Source organism: Hippopotamus amphibius, chromosome 1 (genome assembly GCF_030028045.1).
Source record: "Hippopotamus amphibius kiboko isolate mHipAmp2 chromosome 1, mHipAmp2.hap2, whole genome shotgun sequence".
Taxonomy (NCBI): domain Eukaryota; kingdom Metazoa; phylum Chordata; class Mammalia; order Artiodactyla; family Hippopotamidae; genus Hippopotamus; species Hippopotamus amphibius.
The window spans coordinates 154,831,664-154,846,973 of record NC_080186.1 but is presented as its reverse complement, the minus strand read 5'-3'; the positions used below and the strand labels follow the sequence as shown (position 1 = coordinate 154,846,973).

Genomic DNA, 15,310 nt, shown 5'->3' with positions numbered 1-15,310 from the left:
TCTTAATAAGGCCTGCCTTCAGCAGAAATTGCTTTACCAGAGCCTGACCTGCTGTGGTTTTCTCAGAGCCTAACGTACCTGAGGGGGAGGAGGGAATACCCAACACTAGCCACCTCTAGCCTTCCGCGTAGGAGAAGGAAAATATACAGCTCTGGCCCCCTCCAGCCATCCTGTCCCACCTAGTAGGTGGCAAGGAGGGACTGTGAAATTGGTGAAGTTCACAGTTCAGAGGCACAGGGTTCACCAAAAGACTGAGACCTAATCACAGCACTACAGAATGCTTCCCCTCCATCCACATCTTACCACCACATTAGTAAAGGCCTATTTATTGTAGTTCCTTTTACTCAGTATATTGTGTCCAGCTTTCAACAAAAAATAACAAGGCGAGGACTTCCCTGGTGGTCCAGTGGCTAAGGCTCCACGCTCCCAATGCAGGGGACCTGGGTTCAATCCCTGGTCAGGGAACTAGATCCCACATGTCACACCTAAGAGTTCACATGCTGCAACTAAGGAGCCTGCATGCCGCAACCAAGATCCTGCGTGTTGCAACTAAGACCGGATACAGCCAATAAATAAATAAACATTTAAAAAATAAGAATAATAAATAACAAGGCATACTAAAAACAAAACAAACAAACAAAACACCACAGTTTGAAGAGATTGAACAAACATCAGAAACAGAATCATATATGGCAGGAATGTGGGAATTATCAGACAAGTAATTTAGAAAAAGTGTGATTAATATGCTAAAGGTGTCAATGAAAAAGGCAGACAACATGCAAGAACAGATATAGTATAAGCAGAGAGATGGAAATTCTAACAAAGAATCAAAAAAATTGCTAGAGATGAAAAAAACAGAAATGAAGAATGCCTTTGATAGGCTCTTTAGTATATTAGATACGACTGAGGGAAGAATCTCTGAATTTGAAGTTATAATCACAGAAACTTCCAAAACTGAAGAAAGAGAAAAAAGGTTGGGGGAAAAAAAAAAAACCAGAACAGAATATCCAAGAAATTTGGGACAACTACAAAAGGTATAACATGTACATAATGGGACTACCAGAAGAAAAAAGAAACAGAAGCAATATTTAAAGCAATAATGACTGATAATATCCCCCAAATTAATGTCAGGCACCAAACCACAGATCCAGGAAGCTCACAGAATGATAAGTCAAAAAAACAAAACAAACAAACAAAAAAACTACACGTAGGCATATCACATTCAAACTTCAGAAAATCAGAGATAAAGAAAAAAAATCTTGAAAGAAGCCAGAGAGGGTAAAAACACCTTACCCATAGAGGAGCAAAGATAAGTATTGCATCTGACGTCTCAGAAACGATGTAAGCAAGAAGAGGATGGAATAAAATACTTAAAAGTAGTGAGAGAGAAAAAAACAGACTAGAAATCTGAACTTATAAAATATCTTTCAAAAGTGAGGTAAAAATACTTTCTCAGACAAACGAAAATTGAGGGAATTTGTTGGCAGTAGATCTGCCCTGTAAGAAATGTTAAAAGAAGTTTTTCAAAGAGAAGGAAAATGATATAGCTCAGAAATTTGGATCTACATAAAGAAAGGAAGAGCATTGGAGAAGGAACAAGTGAAGATACAATAAAAACTTTTATTTTTTATTTTTAATTGATCTAATATGTAACAATTCATTCAAAATAATAATAACAAAAATGTATTCCTTTATTTATTTATGCTTGCACATAAGTGAAATGAATATCAGCAATGATACAAGGGACAGGTGGGAAAAAATGAGAGTATCTGGTTACTATATGGTACTTGCACTACCTGTGAAGCAATATAGTGTTATTTGAAAAGTAGACTTGGACTAGTTGTAAATGTATATTGCAAACTCTAGTGCAACCAATAGGGAAAGTAAAAAAGTATAACTGATATGCTAAGAGAGAAAATGGAATCACACAAAATGCTCAGTTAAACTCACAAAAGGCAAAAAAAGAATGGAAGATAAAACTAAGAACAAAAAACAGGGAGAACAAGTAGAAAACACTAACAAATACAGTAAATATTAACCCAACTGTATTAATAATCAGTTTGAGTGTGAATTGTCTAAATGCACCAATTATATGCAGTCTACAAGAAATCAACTTTAGATATAAAGACACATATAAACTAAAAGTTGATGGATGGAGAAAAACATACCATGCTAATATTAATGAAAAGAAAGCAGAAGTAGCTATATTAATTTCAGAGCAGACTTCAAAGTAGGAAACTTATCAGGTATAAAGAAGGGCATTACATAATGATAAAGGGTCAGTGCTCCAGGAAGCCATAACAATTCTTAATGGACATGTGCCTAAAAATAGAGTATCAAAATGTAAAGCAAAAACTGATAGAATTGCCAGGAGACATCGATAAATTCACTATTATACTTACAGATTTTAACACCCCTGTTGAAAATGGACAAACCTAGGAGGCAGAAAATCAATAAAGACACAGCTGAACTCAACAGGACTATCAATAAACTAGATGTAACTGATATCTACAGACTATTTCATCCAACAACAGCAAAATATATGTTCTTCTCAAGCTCACATAGAACATTCACCAAGATATACCACATTCTGGGCTATAAAACATACTTTAACAAATTTAAGAGAATAGAAATCACATAATATTTATTCTCAGATCACAATAGAATTAAACTAGAAATCAATAAGAGATAGCTAGAAAATCCCCCAAATAATTGGAAATTAAACAACACCCTTCTAATAACACACAGTCAAAGAAGAAATCTCAAAAGAAATTTTAAAATATTTTGAGCTAAATAAAAGTGAAAATACAGCATATCAAAATCTGTGGGATGCAATTAAAGTGGTGCTTACAGGGAAATTTATAACATTGAATGCATGTATTAGAAAAGAAGAAAGATCTAAAATCAATAGTGTAAGTGTCCATCTTAGCACACTAAAAAAGAAAGACAAATTAGATCCAAAGTAAGGAGAAGAAAAGAAAGAATAAAAATTAGAACACAAATCAACTAAATTGAAAACAAAAAAGCAATAGAGAAAATTAAACCAAAAGCTGATTTTTCAAAAAAATCAACAAAATTGATAAGCATCGAGGCAGGATAATTAAGGAAAAAAAGAGAAGACAAAAATTACTTATACCAGAAAAAAAAAGAGGGGACATCACTATAGATCCCATGTACATTAAAAGGATAATAAAGGAATATTATGAAAAACTCTATGCCCATAAATTTGATAACCCAGATGAAATGGACTAATTCCTTGAAAGACACAATCCACTAAAACACACACAAGAAGAAATGGATAATCTGAACACTTAATGGTGAGAAACTCTGAGGAATTGACATTATCCAACTTCAATATTTACAGTAATCAAGACAGAGTGGTTCTGGCAAGTGGATAAACAAATAGATTAATGGATCAGAACAGAGAGCCTGGAAATAGACCCATATAAATATAGTCAACTGATCTAGGATAAGGGAGCAAAGGGAATACGATGGAGCAAAGATAGTCTTTTTCAACAAATGGTGCTGGAACAACTGGTCATCCACATGCAACAAAACAAATCTAGATGCAGATGTAGAGAACAGACTTGAGGACATGGGGTGGGGGGGTGAAGGGGAAGCTGGGATGAAGTGAGAGAGTAGCACTGACATATGTACGCTACCAAATGTAAAATAGATAGCTAGTGGGAAGCTGCTACATAACATAGGGAGATCAACTTGATGATGGGTGATGACTTAGAAGGCTGGGTGGGAGGCAGAGGACATGGGGATAAATGTATAAATACAGCTGATTCACTTTGTTGTACAGCAAAAACTGGCATAACAGTGTAAAGCAATTATATTCCAATAAAGAGCTTAAAAAAAAACTAATCTAGACACAGATCTTATACCCTTTACAAAATTTAACTAAAAATGGATCACAAACCTAAATGTATTAATAAAATGCAAAACTCTAAACCCCTAGAAGATAGAAGAAAACCTAGATGACCCTGCATATAGCAATGACTTTTTAGATACAACACCAAAGGTACAATCCATGAAAGAAATAATGGGTAAGCTGGACTTGATTAAAATTTAAAAACTTCTGCCCCACAGAAGAAACTGCTAAGAGAATTAGAAGCCACAGACTGGGATACAATACTTACAAGAGACACATGTGATAAAGGATTCTCAACCAAAAAATACAAAGAACTCTGAAAACAATAAACAATAATAAAATGAACATCCCAATTTAAAAATGGGCAAAAGACCTGAACAGACGCCTCACAGGAAGAAGATATACAGATGACAAACATATAAAAACATGTTCAGCATTGCATGTCATTAGGGCACTACAAATTAAAGTAACAATGAGATACTAGTATACACCTATGAGAATGGCTAAAATCCAAAATAATGATAATACCAAATGCTGACGAGGATGTGGAGCAACAGGAATTCTCACTCATTGCTGGTGGGAATACAAAATGGTACAGCTACTTTGGAAGACTTCTTACTTCTTGTACTTTGCAGATTTCTTTTTTTTTTTTTAATTTTATTTATTTATTTATGATTTTTGGGGGGGTACACCAAGTTCAATCATCTGTTTTTATACACATATCCCTGTATTCCCTCCCTCCCTTGACTCCCCCCCACCCTCCCTCAAGTCCTCCCCACCCTCCCCGTCCCAGTCCTCTAAGGCATCTTCCATCCTCGAGTTGGACTCCCTTTGTTATACAACAACTTCCCACTGGCTATCTATTTTACAGTTGGTAGTATATATATGTCTGTGCTACTCTCTTGCTTCGTCTCAGCTTCCCCTTCACCACCCGCCCCCTCCCATACCTCGAGTTCTCCAGTCCATTCTCTACACCTGCATCCTTGTTCTTGTCACTGAGTTCATCAGTACCATTTTTAGATTCCGTATATGTGAGTTAGCATACAATATTTGTCTTTCTCTTTCTGACTTACTTCACTCTGTATGACAGACTCTAGGTCTATCCACCTCATTACATATAGCTCCATCTCATCCCTTTTTATAGCTGAGTAATATTCCATTGTATATATATGCCACATCTTCTTTATCCATTCGTTTGTTGATGGGCATTTCAGTTGCTTCCATGTCCTGGCTATTGTAAATAGTACTGCAATAAACATTATGGTACATGTTTCTTTTGGGATTATGGTTTTCTTTGGGTATATGCCCAAGAGTGGGATTACTGGATCATATGGTAGTTCTATTTGTAGTTTTTTAAGGAACCTCCAAATTGTTTTCCATAGTGGCTGTACCAACTTACATTCCCACCAACAGTGCAGGAGAGTTCCCTTTTCTCCACATCCTCTCCAACATTTGTTGTTTCCAGATTTTGTGATGATGGCCATTCTGATCGGTGTGAGGTGATACCTCATTGTGGCTTTGACTTGCATTTCTCTGATGATGAGTGATGTTGAGCATCTTTTCATGTGTTTGTTGGCCATCTGTACGTCTTCTTTGGAGAAATGTCTATTTAGGTCTTCCACTCATTTGTGGATTGGGTTATTAGCTTTTTTGTTATGAAGCTGCATGAGCTGCTTGTATATTTTGGAGGTTAATCCTTTGTCCGTTGTTTCATAGGCAATTATTTTTTCCCATTCTGAGGGTTGCCTTCTAGTCTTGTTTATGGTTTCTTTCACTGTGCAAAAGCTTTTAAGTTTCATGAGGTCCCATTTGTTTATTCTCGATTTAATTTCCATGATTCTAGGAGGTGGGTCAAAAAGGATCTTGCTTTGATGGATGTCATAGAGTGTTCTGCCTATGTTTTCCTCTAGGAGTTTTATAGTGTCTGGCCTTCCATGTAGGTCTTTAATCCATTTGGAGTTTCTTTCTGTGTATGGTGTTAGGAAGTGTTCTAATGTCATTCTTTTACATGTTGCTGTCCAATTTTCCCAGCACCACTTATTGAAGAGGCTGTCTTTTTTCCATTGTATATTCGTGCCTCCTTTGTCAAAGATAAGGTGCCCATATGTGTTTGGGCTTACTTCTGAGTTCTCTATTCTATTCCATTGATCTTCCTTTCTCTTTTTGTGCCAGTACCATACTGTCTTGATCACTATGGCCTTGTAGTATAGTTTGAAGTCAGGAAGCCTGATTCCACCAACTCCATTTTTCCTTCTCAAGATTGCTTTGGCTATTCGGGGTCTTTTGCATTTCCATACAAATCGTAATATTTCTTGCTCTAGTTCTGTGAAAAATGCCATTGGTAATTTGATCGGGATAGCATTGAATCTGTAAATTGCTTTGGGTAGTACAGTCATTTTCACTATGTTGATTCTTCCAATCCAGGAACATGGTATGTCCCTCTGTCTGTTTGTGTCGTCTTTGATTTCTTTCATCAATGTCTTAAAGTTTTCTGCATACAGATCTTTTGCCTCCTTAGGCAGGTTTATTCCTAGGTATTTTATTCTTTTGGTTGCAATGGTAAATAGGAGAGTTTCCTTAATTTCTCTTTCTGCTCTTCCATTGTTAGTGTATAGGAATGCGAGAGATTTCTGTGCATTAATTTTGTATCCTGCTACTTTACTAAACTCAACAATTAGTGCTAGCAGTTTTGTGGTAGAGTCTTTAGGGTTTTCTATATATAATATCATGTCATCTGCAAAGAGTGACAATTTTACTTCTTCTTTTCCAATTTGGATTCCTTTTATTTCTTTTTCTTCTCTGATTGCTGTGGCTAACACTTCCAAAACTATGTTGAATAATAATGGTGAGAGTGGACACCCTTGTCTTGTTCCTGTTCTTAGAGGGAATTCTTTCAGTTTTTCCCCATTTAGAACGTTGTTGGCTTTTTGGTTGACTTCTTACTTCTTGTACTTTGCAGACTTCTTACAAAACTAAACATACTCATCATGTGATCCTGCTGGATCACACTCAACTTACTCAAATGAATTAAAAATTTATGTCCACACAAAAAGCTGCAAATGAATGTTTACAACATCTTTAGTCCTAATCGTCAAAACTTGGACATAACCAAGATGTCTTTCAGTAAGTGAATGGATAACTAAAGTGTAGTAAATCTAGACAATGGAATATTCAGTGCTAAAAAGAAATGAGCTATCAAGCCATGAAAAGACATGGAGGAAATTTAAATGCATATTACTGAGTAAAAGAAAGCAACCTGAAAAGGTTAGATATTATGTGATTCCAACTGTATGACATTCTGGAAAAGGCAAAACTGTAGAAACACTAAAAATATTTATAGTTGTCAGGGGTTAGCTGAAAGGGAGGGATGAATAGGTGGAGCACAAAGGATTTTTAGGGCAGTGAAAATCCTCTGTGTGATACTGTAATGATGGATACATGTCACTATACATTTGTCAAAATCCACAGAATGCAAACACCAAGAGTGAACCCTAATGTAAACTACAGACTTGGGGTGATGATGATATGTCAACAGGTTCATCAGTTGCAACAAATGTACCACTCTGGTGGGGGATGCTGATAATGGAGGAGGCTGTGCAAGAGTGGGGGCAGGAGAAATATGGAAAATCTCTGTACTTTGCACCCAATTTTGCTATGAACCTAAACCTGCTCTCAGAAATAAAGTTTCTTAAATGTTTTAAAAAGTAGTAAAAATAACTGTTTAAAAACAGACAATACTGCATGTTCCCACTTTTATTTTGGAGTAAAGAAAATACACCCTTCTGTTAATGGCAGTTTTCTCTGGGAGATTACGACAAACGGCAGCTTATGTTTTCCTAATGTTTATCTATTTGGTTCACCTTTGTTCCTCCAATATTAGTTTTTGATTGTGCACTTACATAGCTGGTGTTTAGTAAATGTTTTTGAATCAAAGAGAAGAGAGAAATTTAGTGCATGAGGGAGATTTGGGGACCCCTTGTTATTTCCATGGTGACCCTTGTTATCCACACCCCACTGGCCCAACCCCACACATGTATTTATGAAGAGCACACTGAGTACTAACCAGCACCCAGCCTGCAGCCTCATCACAAGCCTTCATATGAACTTTTCTCTTAGATACTGGTCCATAAAAGAGGATATGTCCTAAAGAACTCAAACTGACAATGAATTGATTAGTGACTATAATATTTTTTAACTTTTTATTTTATATTGGAGTATAGTATAGCTGATTAACAATGTTGCTATAGTTTCTGGTGCACAGCAAAGGGACTCAGCCATACCTATACATGTATCCATTCTCCCCCAGACTCCCCTCCCATCCAGGCTGCCACACAACATTGAGCAGGGTTCTCTGGGCTATACAGTAGGTCCTTGTTGATAATCCTTTTTAAATATAGCAGTGTGTACATGGCCATCCCAAACTCCCTAACTATCCCTTCCCCCTATATCCTTCCCCACGGGTAGCCATAAGCTCCTTCTCAAAGTCTGTGAGTCTGTTTCTGTTTTGCAAATAAGTTCATTTGTATCACTTCTTTTTAGATTTCATACATAAGGGATATCATACAATATTTTTCTTTCTCTGTTTAATGACTGTAATATTGATATTAGAACCACTGACTGCTATGGCTTTGTTCCAAACATCATGGACTTGCAAGCACTCACGCAACCAGGTGGGCAAGATGAACCACCAGGGTACAAGAAAAAAATATCAGGATTTATACTTGTATTTATGACAATATCTCTTCTCTTTTAGTTTGTACTTTTTCTTTGTATTAATAATGTCATAACATATTAATACATTATTTGTATATGTAACTTACATATATGCACATGTGTGTACATATATATGTACTTTTTCTTTGTATTTAATAATGTCATAAGATATTAATATATTATCTGCATATGTAATTTTTATATATGCACATGTGTACATATATATTTACACATATATAGAAAGAGAGCACGCTCAAAAAAATTTTGCATAAAGGTACACAATCAGAAAAGTTTATAGACCATCTGGTCCAGCCCCTTCATTTTAGAAAGTAGGAAACTAAAACTCAGAGAAAAGGGAGATAACTTACCCAAATTGTATAGCTAGCTGGTTAAAGGAAGCTAATACTTTATCAAGTTATGTTTTTTCTCTGCCTCATCTCACTGTTTTTTGATGGAGTTGAACTTTTTTTTGAATGCCATATAAGTCCATGTTAAGAGTACAGATAAATTTTAACATTTTCCTAAAAGTTTAATTTTTAAAAAGTGCTTACACACCCAAATAGACCTTCTGCCCCCTCTTGCAAAAGGAGGGCTGAACCCAAGGATTGTTTTCTCCTAGGCCAGATTTCCTCTTCCTAGGAAGCTTTATCCACTGTCTCACAGGAACATTATTTGTAGGGATAATGCCCAAGTGGAAACTAATCATAAAAAGAATCAGCTACAGAAACCACTCACAGAAAAGCATCACAGACAGTCCTCGGGGCTTCTAAAACATTACTTACAAGAGCCATCAGCAAAACCCTGTCTTAAGGGACCATTACTTTGAGGGAACTCTGCCAATTGTAGCATTACTTAGAAGGCACATTTTTTATGTTCCTCAAATGCCTACTGTCAAACTAAACTAAAGTTCTGAATGGTTTCAAACACTTCCAAGTTTGGCCAAGTAAATATACTCCCAGATTCCAGTGTGGCCTGCAGGCCAGGTAAGTAAGACCCTTTTTTCCCAGCCTGAGTGCAAACTTTAGTTTGTCAGAACAGCCTTGTAAAATTCCTTTACACTGCAGGGTTTGGATTTGTATGACTACAGAGGCATTTATAAACTGAGGATTCTATTGCCAGCTGTCTTCCTTTGTGTAGGATAAGGAGGAAGACTTCAGTTTCTCTCAATCATTTTGAAAACCATCACCCAGGACAAAAAAATAGACAAATGGTACAAGGGAACAGGCACATCTCATTTGTTTCAAATTCTCTCCTCCTAGATCCCAAAGCCCTGCTGACTTCATAAGGAAACATCTTGCACAAAATTGGCCCATGTGAGAAGCAGGGAACTAGAAATGACCCCCAGTTCCCGAAAGGGAGTTATCAATAGACCCACATAATCATAATGTCATTACTCTGTTTTCACTGGATAGCAGAGTCTGAAGAATTATTTGCTCTTGGCAGACCATATGCCATAATTCTCCTCCCTTTAGTCATTTCCTCACTGCTAGAAAAATTCTGCATGCATGGAAACCATCTTGACAAATGGTGAAAAAATATTTACTTTTCACTTAGAATTGCTTTTTTATGTACTGACTGTCAAAAATTATAAACAAAATGTTGTGTGGAAGATTTTGGCAATATGCATGCCTATCATGAGAAAAATGTCAATACATCATTTAACAAGGTGTTTACAAATAGGTCCAGAACCACAACAGAAACACCTAGTGATACCTCAAACCTGGAACATGGCATTTGGAGTATAACTCAGTGACATTTTTTACACTTTTATTCTGCCAAACACTTTTGCTATTTAACCCCTTCATAACTTATTCATTTATTAACTAAACTCGTTTCCTTCAGGTGGGAATTAATAACTAGGTTTGCTAGAGACAAGGCATATTTTAATTTCATCATGATATTTAAAAAGCCTCTTTCGATAGCTTCAAAATCAACTTGGAAGAAAAAGGATTTTGCAGTAACTTTTCTTAAAGACTGAGCAACTGAACTCCAAGCATTCTGAATAATGGGCTGGCAGGGAGATGGAGATGGTTTCAAATGTGTATGTAGTGGGAAGGTCTGTCCTTGCCCTGAATTACAGTAACATGTCCTGAACAGACAGATGATAGAGATAGAGATAGAGATAGAGATAGAGATAGAGATAGAGATAGAGATAGAGATAGAGATAGAGATATGTCAGGCACACAGAAAGTACTTTAAAAGAGATACTTATTATCAAATCTGTAGATAGTCCAAAACTGGACTAAAGGATACTATATTACAGAATTAAGCTTCAAAATTATCATGATAATAGAAAAATGAGCAAAATGATATTGAATATTATAGAGGAGGAAAAAATAAAATCCTACAGTTAAAATATTTTTTTTCCTTTTGGTTTTAAGTTCAACTGTATCAAGGTAGTATGTAGATATCCTGGCTTATGTGGAAAAGTTTCTAAAGGCTTGAATGACATGGAATTTATTATGAAGACATGGATGGATGTGTCTTGGATGGACATGGATTACTGAATTATTATGTGTAATCTTTACTACAGAAACATATGTTTTGTACAAATCAGGGAAAGTAACTAGCCTAATACATTTTGCCATGGCCATATCCCATCTAGAACACTGTGCTCAGTCCTAGGCACTGTATCTTCTAAAAAATATTTATAAAATATAGTATAACCTGAAAAGGAAATCCAAGTGATAAAAGGCTCATACAGGGCAGAGCTGAATAAACTAGGAATAAGAAGGTTAAAAAAGAGAATTTTAGGGAGAATGTGATAATTGCCTTAAAACACATAAAAGGCAGTAAAAATCAAACAGTAATAGTAACTAACATGTATTGAGTATCATATGCAAAGTAGTCTCTGTTATCTGCATTTTGCAAAAGAGAAAAATTGAGGCACAGAGAATAAGTTACATATTTATGGTCACATACTTTGTAAGGGTTGAGCCAGTTTTCATCCCACTAATCCATCCCCAGATCGGAAAGAGATATTAAAGGTATTTCCCAAATATTTCTAACCTCTGTCTTACAAGATCCCAGTAAGATTGCACTTTCTCAATTCTTTTGAAGTTGGACATGGACTGATGATTTACTCTGACCCATGAAATATGAGCATAAGTCAGTTCGTGACTTCAGTGTGGGAGTTTAAGAGTCTGTGAGCAACTCACCACATGCTTTTCCCATCATGGATGTGAAGACATGGCACCTTCATAATCTAGGTCTCTGAGGAGGAATAACAACACAGCTGCCCTGAGGATCCATGACAGACAAGCAGCAGGAGCAAAAAAAACACCTTTTTTTAAATTAAGCCACTGAGATTTGGGGACTGTTTGTTACTGCAGCATTACCCCAACTTTTCTGACAGATACATGAGCCTACATGCTTAAAATCATTAAAATATCTCAGAATAAGGAAACATAGTTATTCTTATATTTCCAGCAGTCAGAGCTAAGAATAGTTTGTAGAAACTATAGGTAGGTAGACTTGGGCTTATTTAATTCTTTTAACATAAAGACATATAAAATTGCTTCATAAAGAAGTGAGCCCCCTGAAAATGGCAGTATTTAAACAGAGAGCATGATGATTTTGTACCTATGTAGCAAAAGAGATGGCTCATTAAGAGGGTTTTATCAAACTTTTATCCAGCACCTCCAATGTGACAGGCATTTCAGCCACAAAGGTAAATTCAAACATCCAACCCCTATCCTCAAGGAAATAATCAAGTTCAGAAGTAGATAACCTCTGCTATCTCTTCTAACAGTGTGATTCAATTAAATTAGAGATAATAACATGTTCTGGATGAAGCTGACAGCAAACCCGAACTTAGAAATAACCATGTAGCACTAGAAATCCTGGTTGTATTATTATTTTTCAATTAAGAGCCAAAAGTACAAGGTTTGCAAAAGGAAGAAAAATGAAAGACTTGTTGGGTTTTAAAGAGGAACATTTTCCCTTTCTCTAGTTACCATTCTTAAATCTTGCAAACTAGGCATATTATCTGGCTTACATCAGGGGTGTTCCAGCAAAGGGAATAGCACTGACTCACAGCAATTGTTACCGACCTTTTCCATCACCTTTCCCACCCCTTAGAGTCAGAAAGGGAACATTTCAATACTGATCAAAGTCAGACCTGAAGAGAGGCAATAACATTTCCCTAGGGCCATTCCTCAGTTTAGAAGTCAGCCAAACCCTTTCCAAAAGATCAGAAGTTTTTTCCTAAAAGGGTATTTGAGCAGGGCCTAGAGGAATCCCATATTCTAAGGATGATGTGAAAATCACAAACTAAATGAGTGATTCCAAAGCACAATGACATTGTTCCCCCAAGTCACCGTAAAACAGTAATTTCGGTACTTTCTTTCCTGTTATCAACACTTAAAGCTTTGTTTATTTTTTTTAAACTTCCAAAAATCAAACAGTGCAAGAAGTGCCGTCCTTCCACTGGCCCGCTGCATTTTAAAGGAAAAACATCTAAAACTTGGGTTAGCGTTAACTGTAATTGCTCTGAGGCAAACATTTCCATTTCAGGTTATTATTCATAATAGTATTAGCGGAGTATAGTATATGCGGCTGGATTTTGCAGCCATTATCTAGACAAGGGTGAGGTATCTGATTACTATTGTTCCCCAACTCAAAAGCATCAATTTGAACTCTGAATACTCCAACCCTGCCCAGGCCCTGGATTTTCTGAACTATGGTCCTGATTTTCTATGAAATAAATAAATGAGAGCAAGCTGGGTTTCAGTGCCATATCTTAAGTCAGCTCAGTGTGACATGAGTTTCTAAAAAACACACACAGAAGAAATTGGCTTTGGCACATGGAAGAACAGCAGGGAACTTGCAGCTTGTGCTAGTTTAATGTGCACCCTTAATACTCTCGCCTATTTTTAACAAAATACAATAATACTCTTCCAAAGACAGCTGGGTCCCCAATCTTGTGCCAAGCTACCTACACAAATATACACTCTACAAACACAGATGTGAAATGTCGATCCAGGACAGAAGAGAGGCATGGGGTTTCGGGTGTTTAGTCTAGTGGCTCCACACTTAAAAGTTTCAGGGACAGAGTTGATGTTGGAAGAGTGAGAGGAGAGACAGCCCATCCTGTACTTTCATCCGGGTACTATGGAGATAATCCCATTTTCCCAGGACCAATTTCCCCTCTGCCCTGGTGACCAGGGTTGAGATTTAATCCAGAGTCAGAGGGGAGACCAAGACAATTGTGCTGGTGGGTACTCAGCCCGAGAGAAGGTCACTCAGCCTTCCTGGGCTGGCCGGGCTGACACACCCACTCAGAACCCTTGGCCCCGGGGATGCGGCAAGAGGACGAGGGGACCTAAGCACTCTGTCCCGCGCGCACGAAGATGTTACAGTTAAAGACAGGCACGAATAATCCAAATCCGGGCTGTGAGGTCTCGCTGCCTTCAGGAGAGGATGCCCTTTTCCTCCCCCTAGTCCTCCATCCCTTTACAAAGTGAGCGGGAGAAAGTTGTGCCCGGGCCATGGCGCCCCGGGCTGGGAAGAGAACGAGGGCAGGCTGAGAAGAGACCCGGGCCCCCTTACCTTGTCCTTGGGGCCGAGGTTCTGCAAAACCTCCTTGCCCGTGGCGCTCCGGATCTCCACCCCAGCGGGCGCGGGCGACGCGGGCGCAGGCTCCCGGCTCTCCTCCCGGCCTTGGCCCCGGCGCGGGGTGTCCCCCTCGGCGCCGGGTCGGCTCCCCGAGCCGCGGGCGCTGCCCTGGCTGCTCCGGGGAGTCTTCGCGCCCCGCTGCCCCACGCTCAGGGCATCAAAATCCAGCGTCTTGCTCTCGAAGGCGCCCTCCACGTTGCAGAACATGCCGCCGTACTTCTGCCGCGGGACCTGGTCGGTGGTGCCCGGCCTGGCCAGGTACACGGGCAGATCATCTTCGTGGGAGCTGTCCCAGCCTCTGCGGCCCGAGGCCATGGTTGGATCGCGACAGCGGCCCGCGGCTCCTCTTCCGAGAGGCGGAAAGGGCAGCCGCCGGCAGCGTGCGCCGAGCCACAGTGAGTGGGGCGGGAGGAGGCGCCTGAGCCTTCGCGCCAGAGGCGGCAGTGCTGCTCCGGTTCCTGCCAGTCCCCTGCGAGCCCCGAGCCAGCAAGCGCGGCGCGGGGGCCGGAGCAGCGGCGTGTTCCGTTCGCCGGCTTCGCCCGCCCCGCCGGCCGCACCTCCTTTGCGCCGGGGACCCTAACGTGGCCTCCTGCGATCACACGTCCCCGCTGCCCACCCAAAGGAGAAATCCAACTTGGCGCGCGCGCGCACACGCACACTTTCCCGCTCGCCCAACAACCCCCACATTCACACTCAAGAACTCGCCTCACTCACACGTGCGCACAAACCCTGCTTTACCCACACTCACTCCCGAGCTGGCCTCCCAAACACAAGTCTCTCTACTCCACTCAAGGTAAGAAAACCTTGTTGGCCCACGTGGGTTGATTTAAACGCCAGGTCCGTCCTGATTTATCGCAACACAGATTATAGCAAACTCAGATTTAGCAGACTCAGGATGCTAGACTTTGTTTACCCGTAATCCCAGGTCTCTCTCATCCTAAAGTTAGAATTGTCTCACAATTGCTCCCAGTTCTGGAATCTACCTCACAAACCTGCACCCTGACCTAATGAACTCCTGGATTATTGGTTTACAGAGCCATACAGACAGACCACCTTACTTCACTGACAGTCACGAAAACCTGTAATTGACTCACACTTCAACCT

General features: G+C 39.1%; 1 protein-coding gene across 2 annotated transcripts in view; it reads right to left on the bottom strand.

The window, feature by feature from the left end:
* DPYSL3 (dihydropyrimidinase like 3) overlaps positions 1-14,642 on the bottom strand; it is a 110,778-nt gene extending 96,136 nt beyond the window's left edge. Inside the window, exon 1 of one of the 2 annotated variants that reach the window (XM_057731834.1) lies at positions 14,141-14,642. In XM_057731834.1, coding sequence (XP_057587817.1) covers positions 14,141-14,521 — 381 coding nt within the window. In that variant the 5' untranslated portion in view covers positions 14,522-14,642. The remainder of the gene's footprint in view (positions 1-14,140) is intronic. The other variant, XM_057731808.1, reaches the window with a different exon arrangement.
* Between the last annotated feature and the right edge of the window lie 668 nt (positions 14,643-15,310).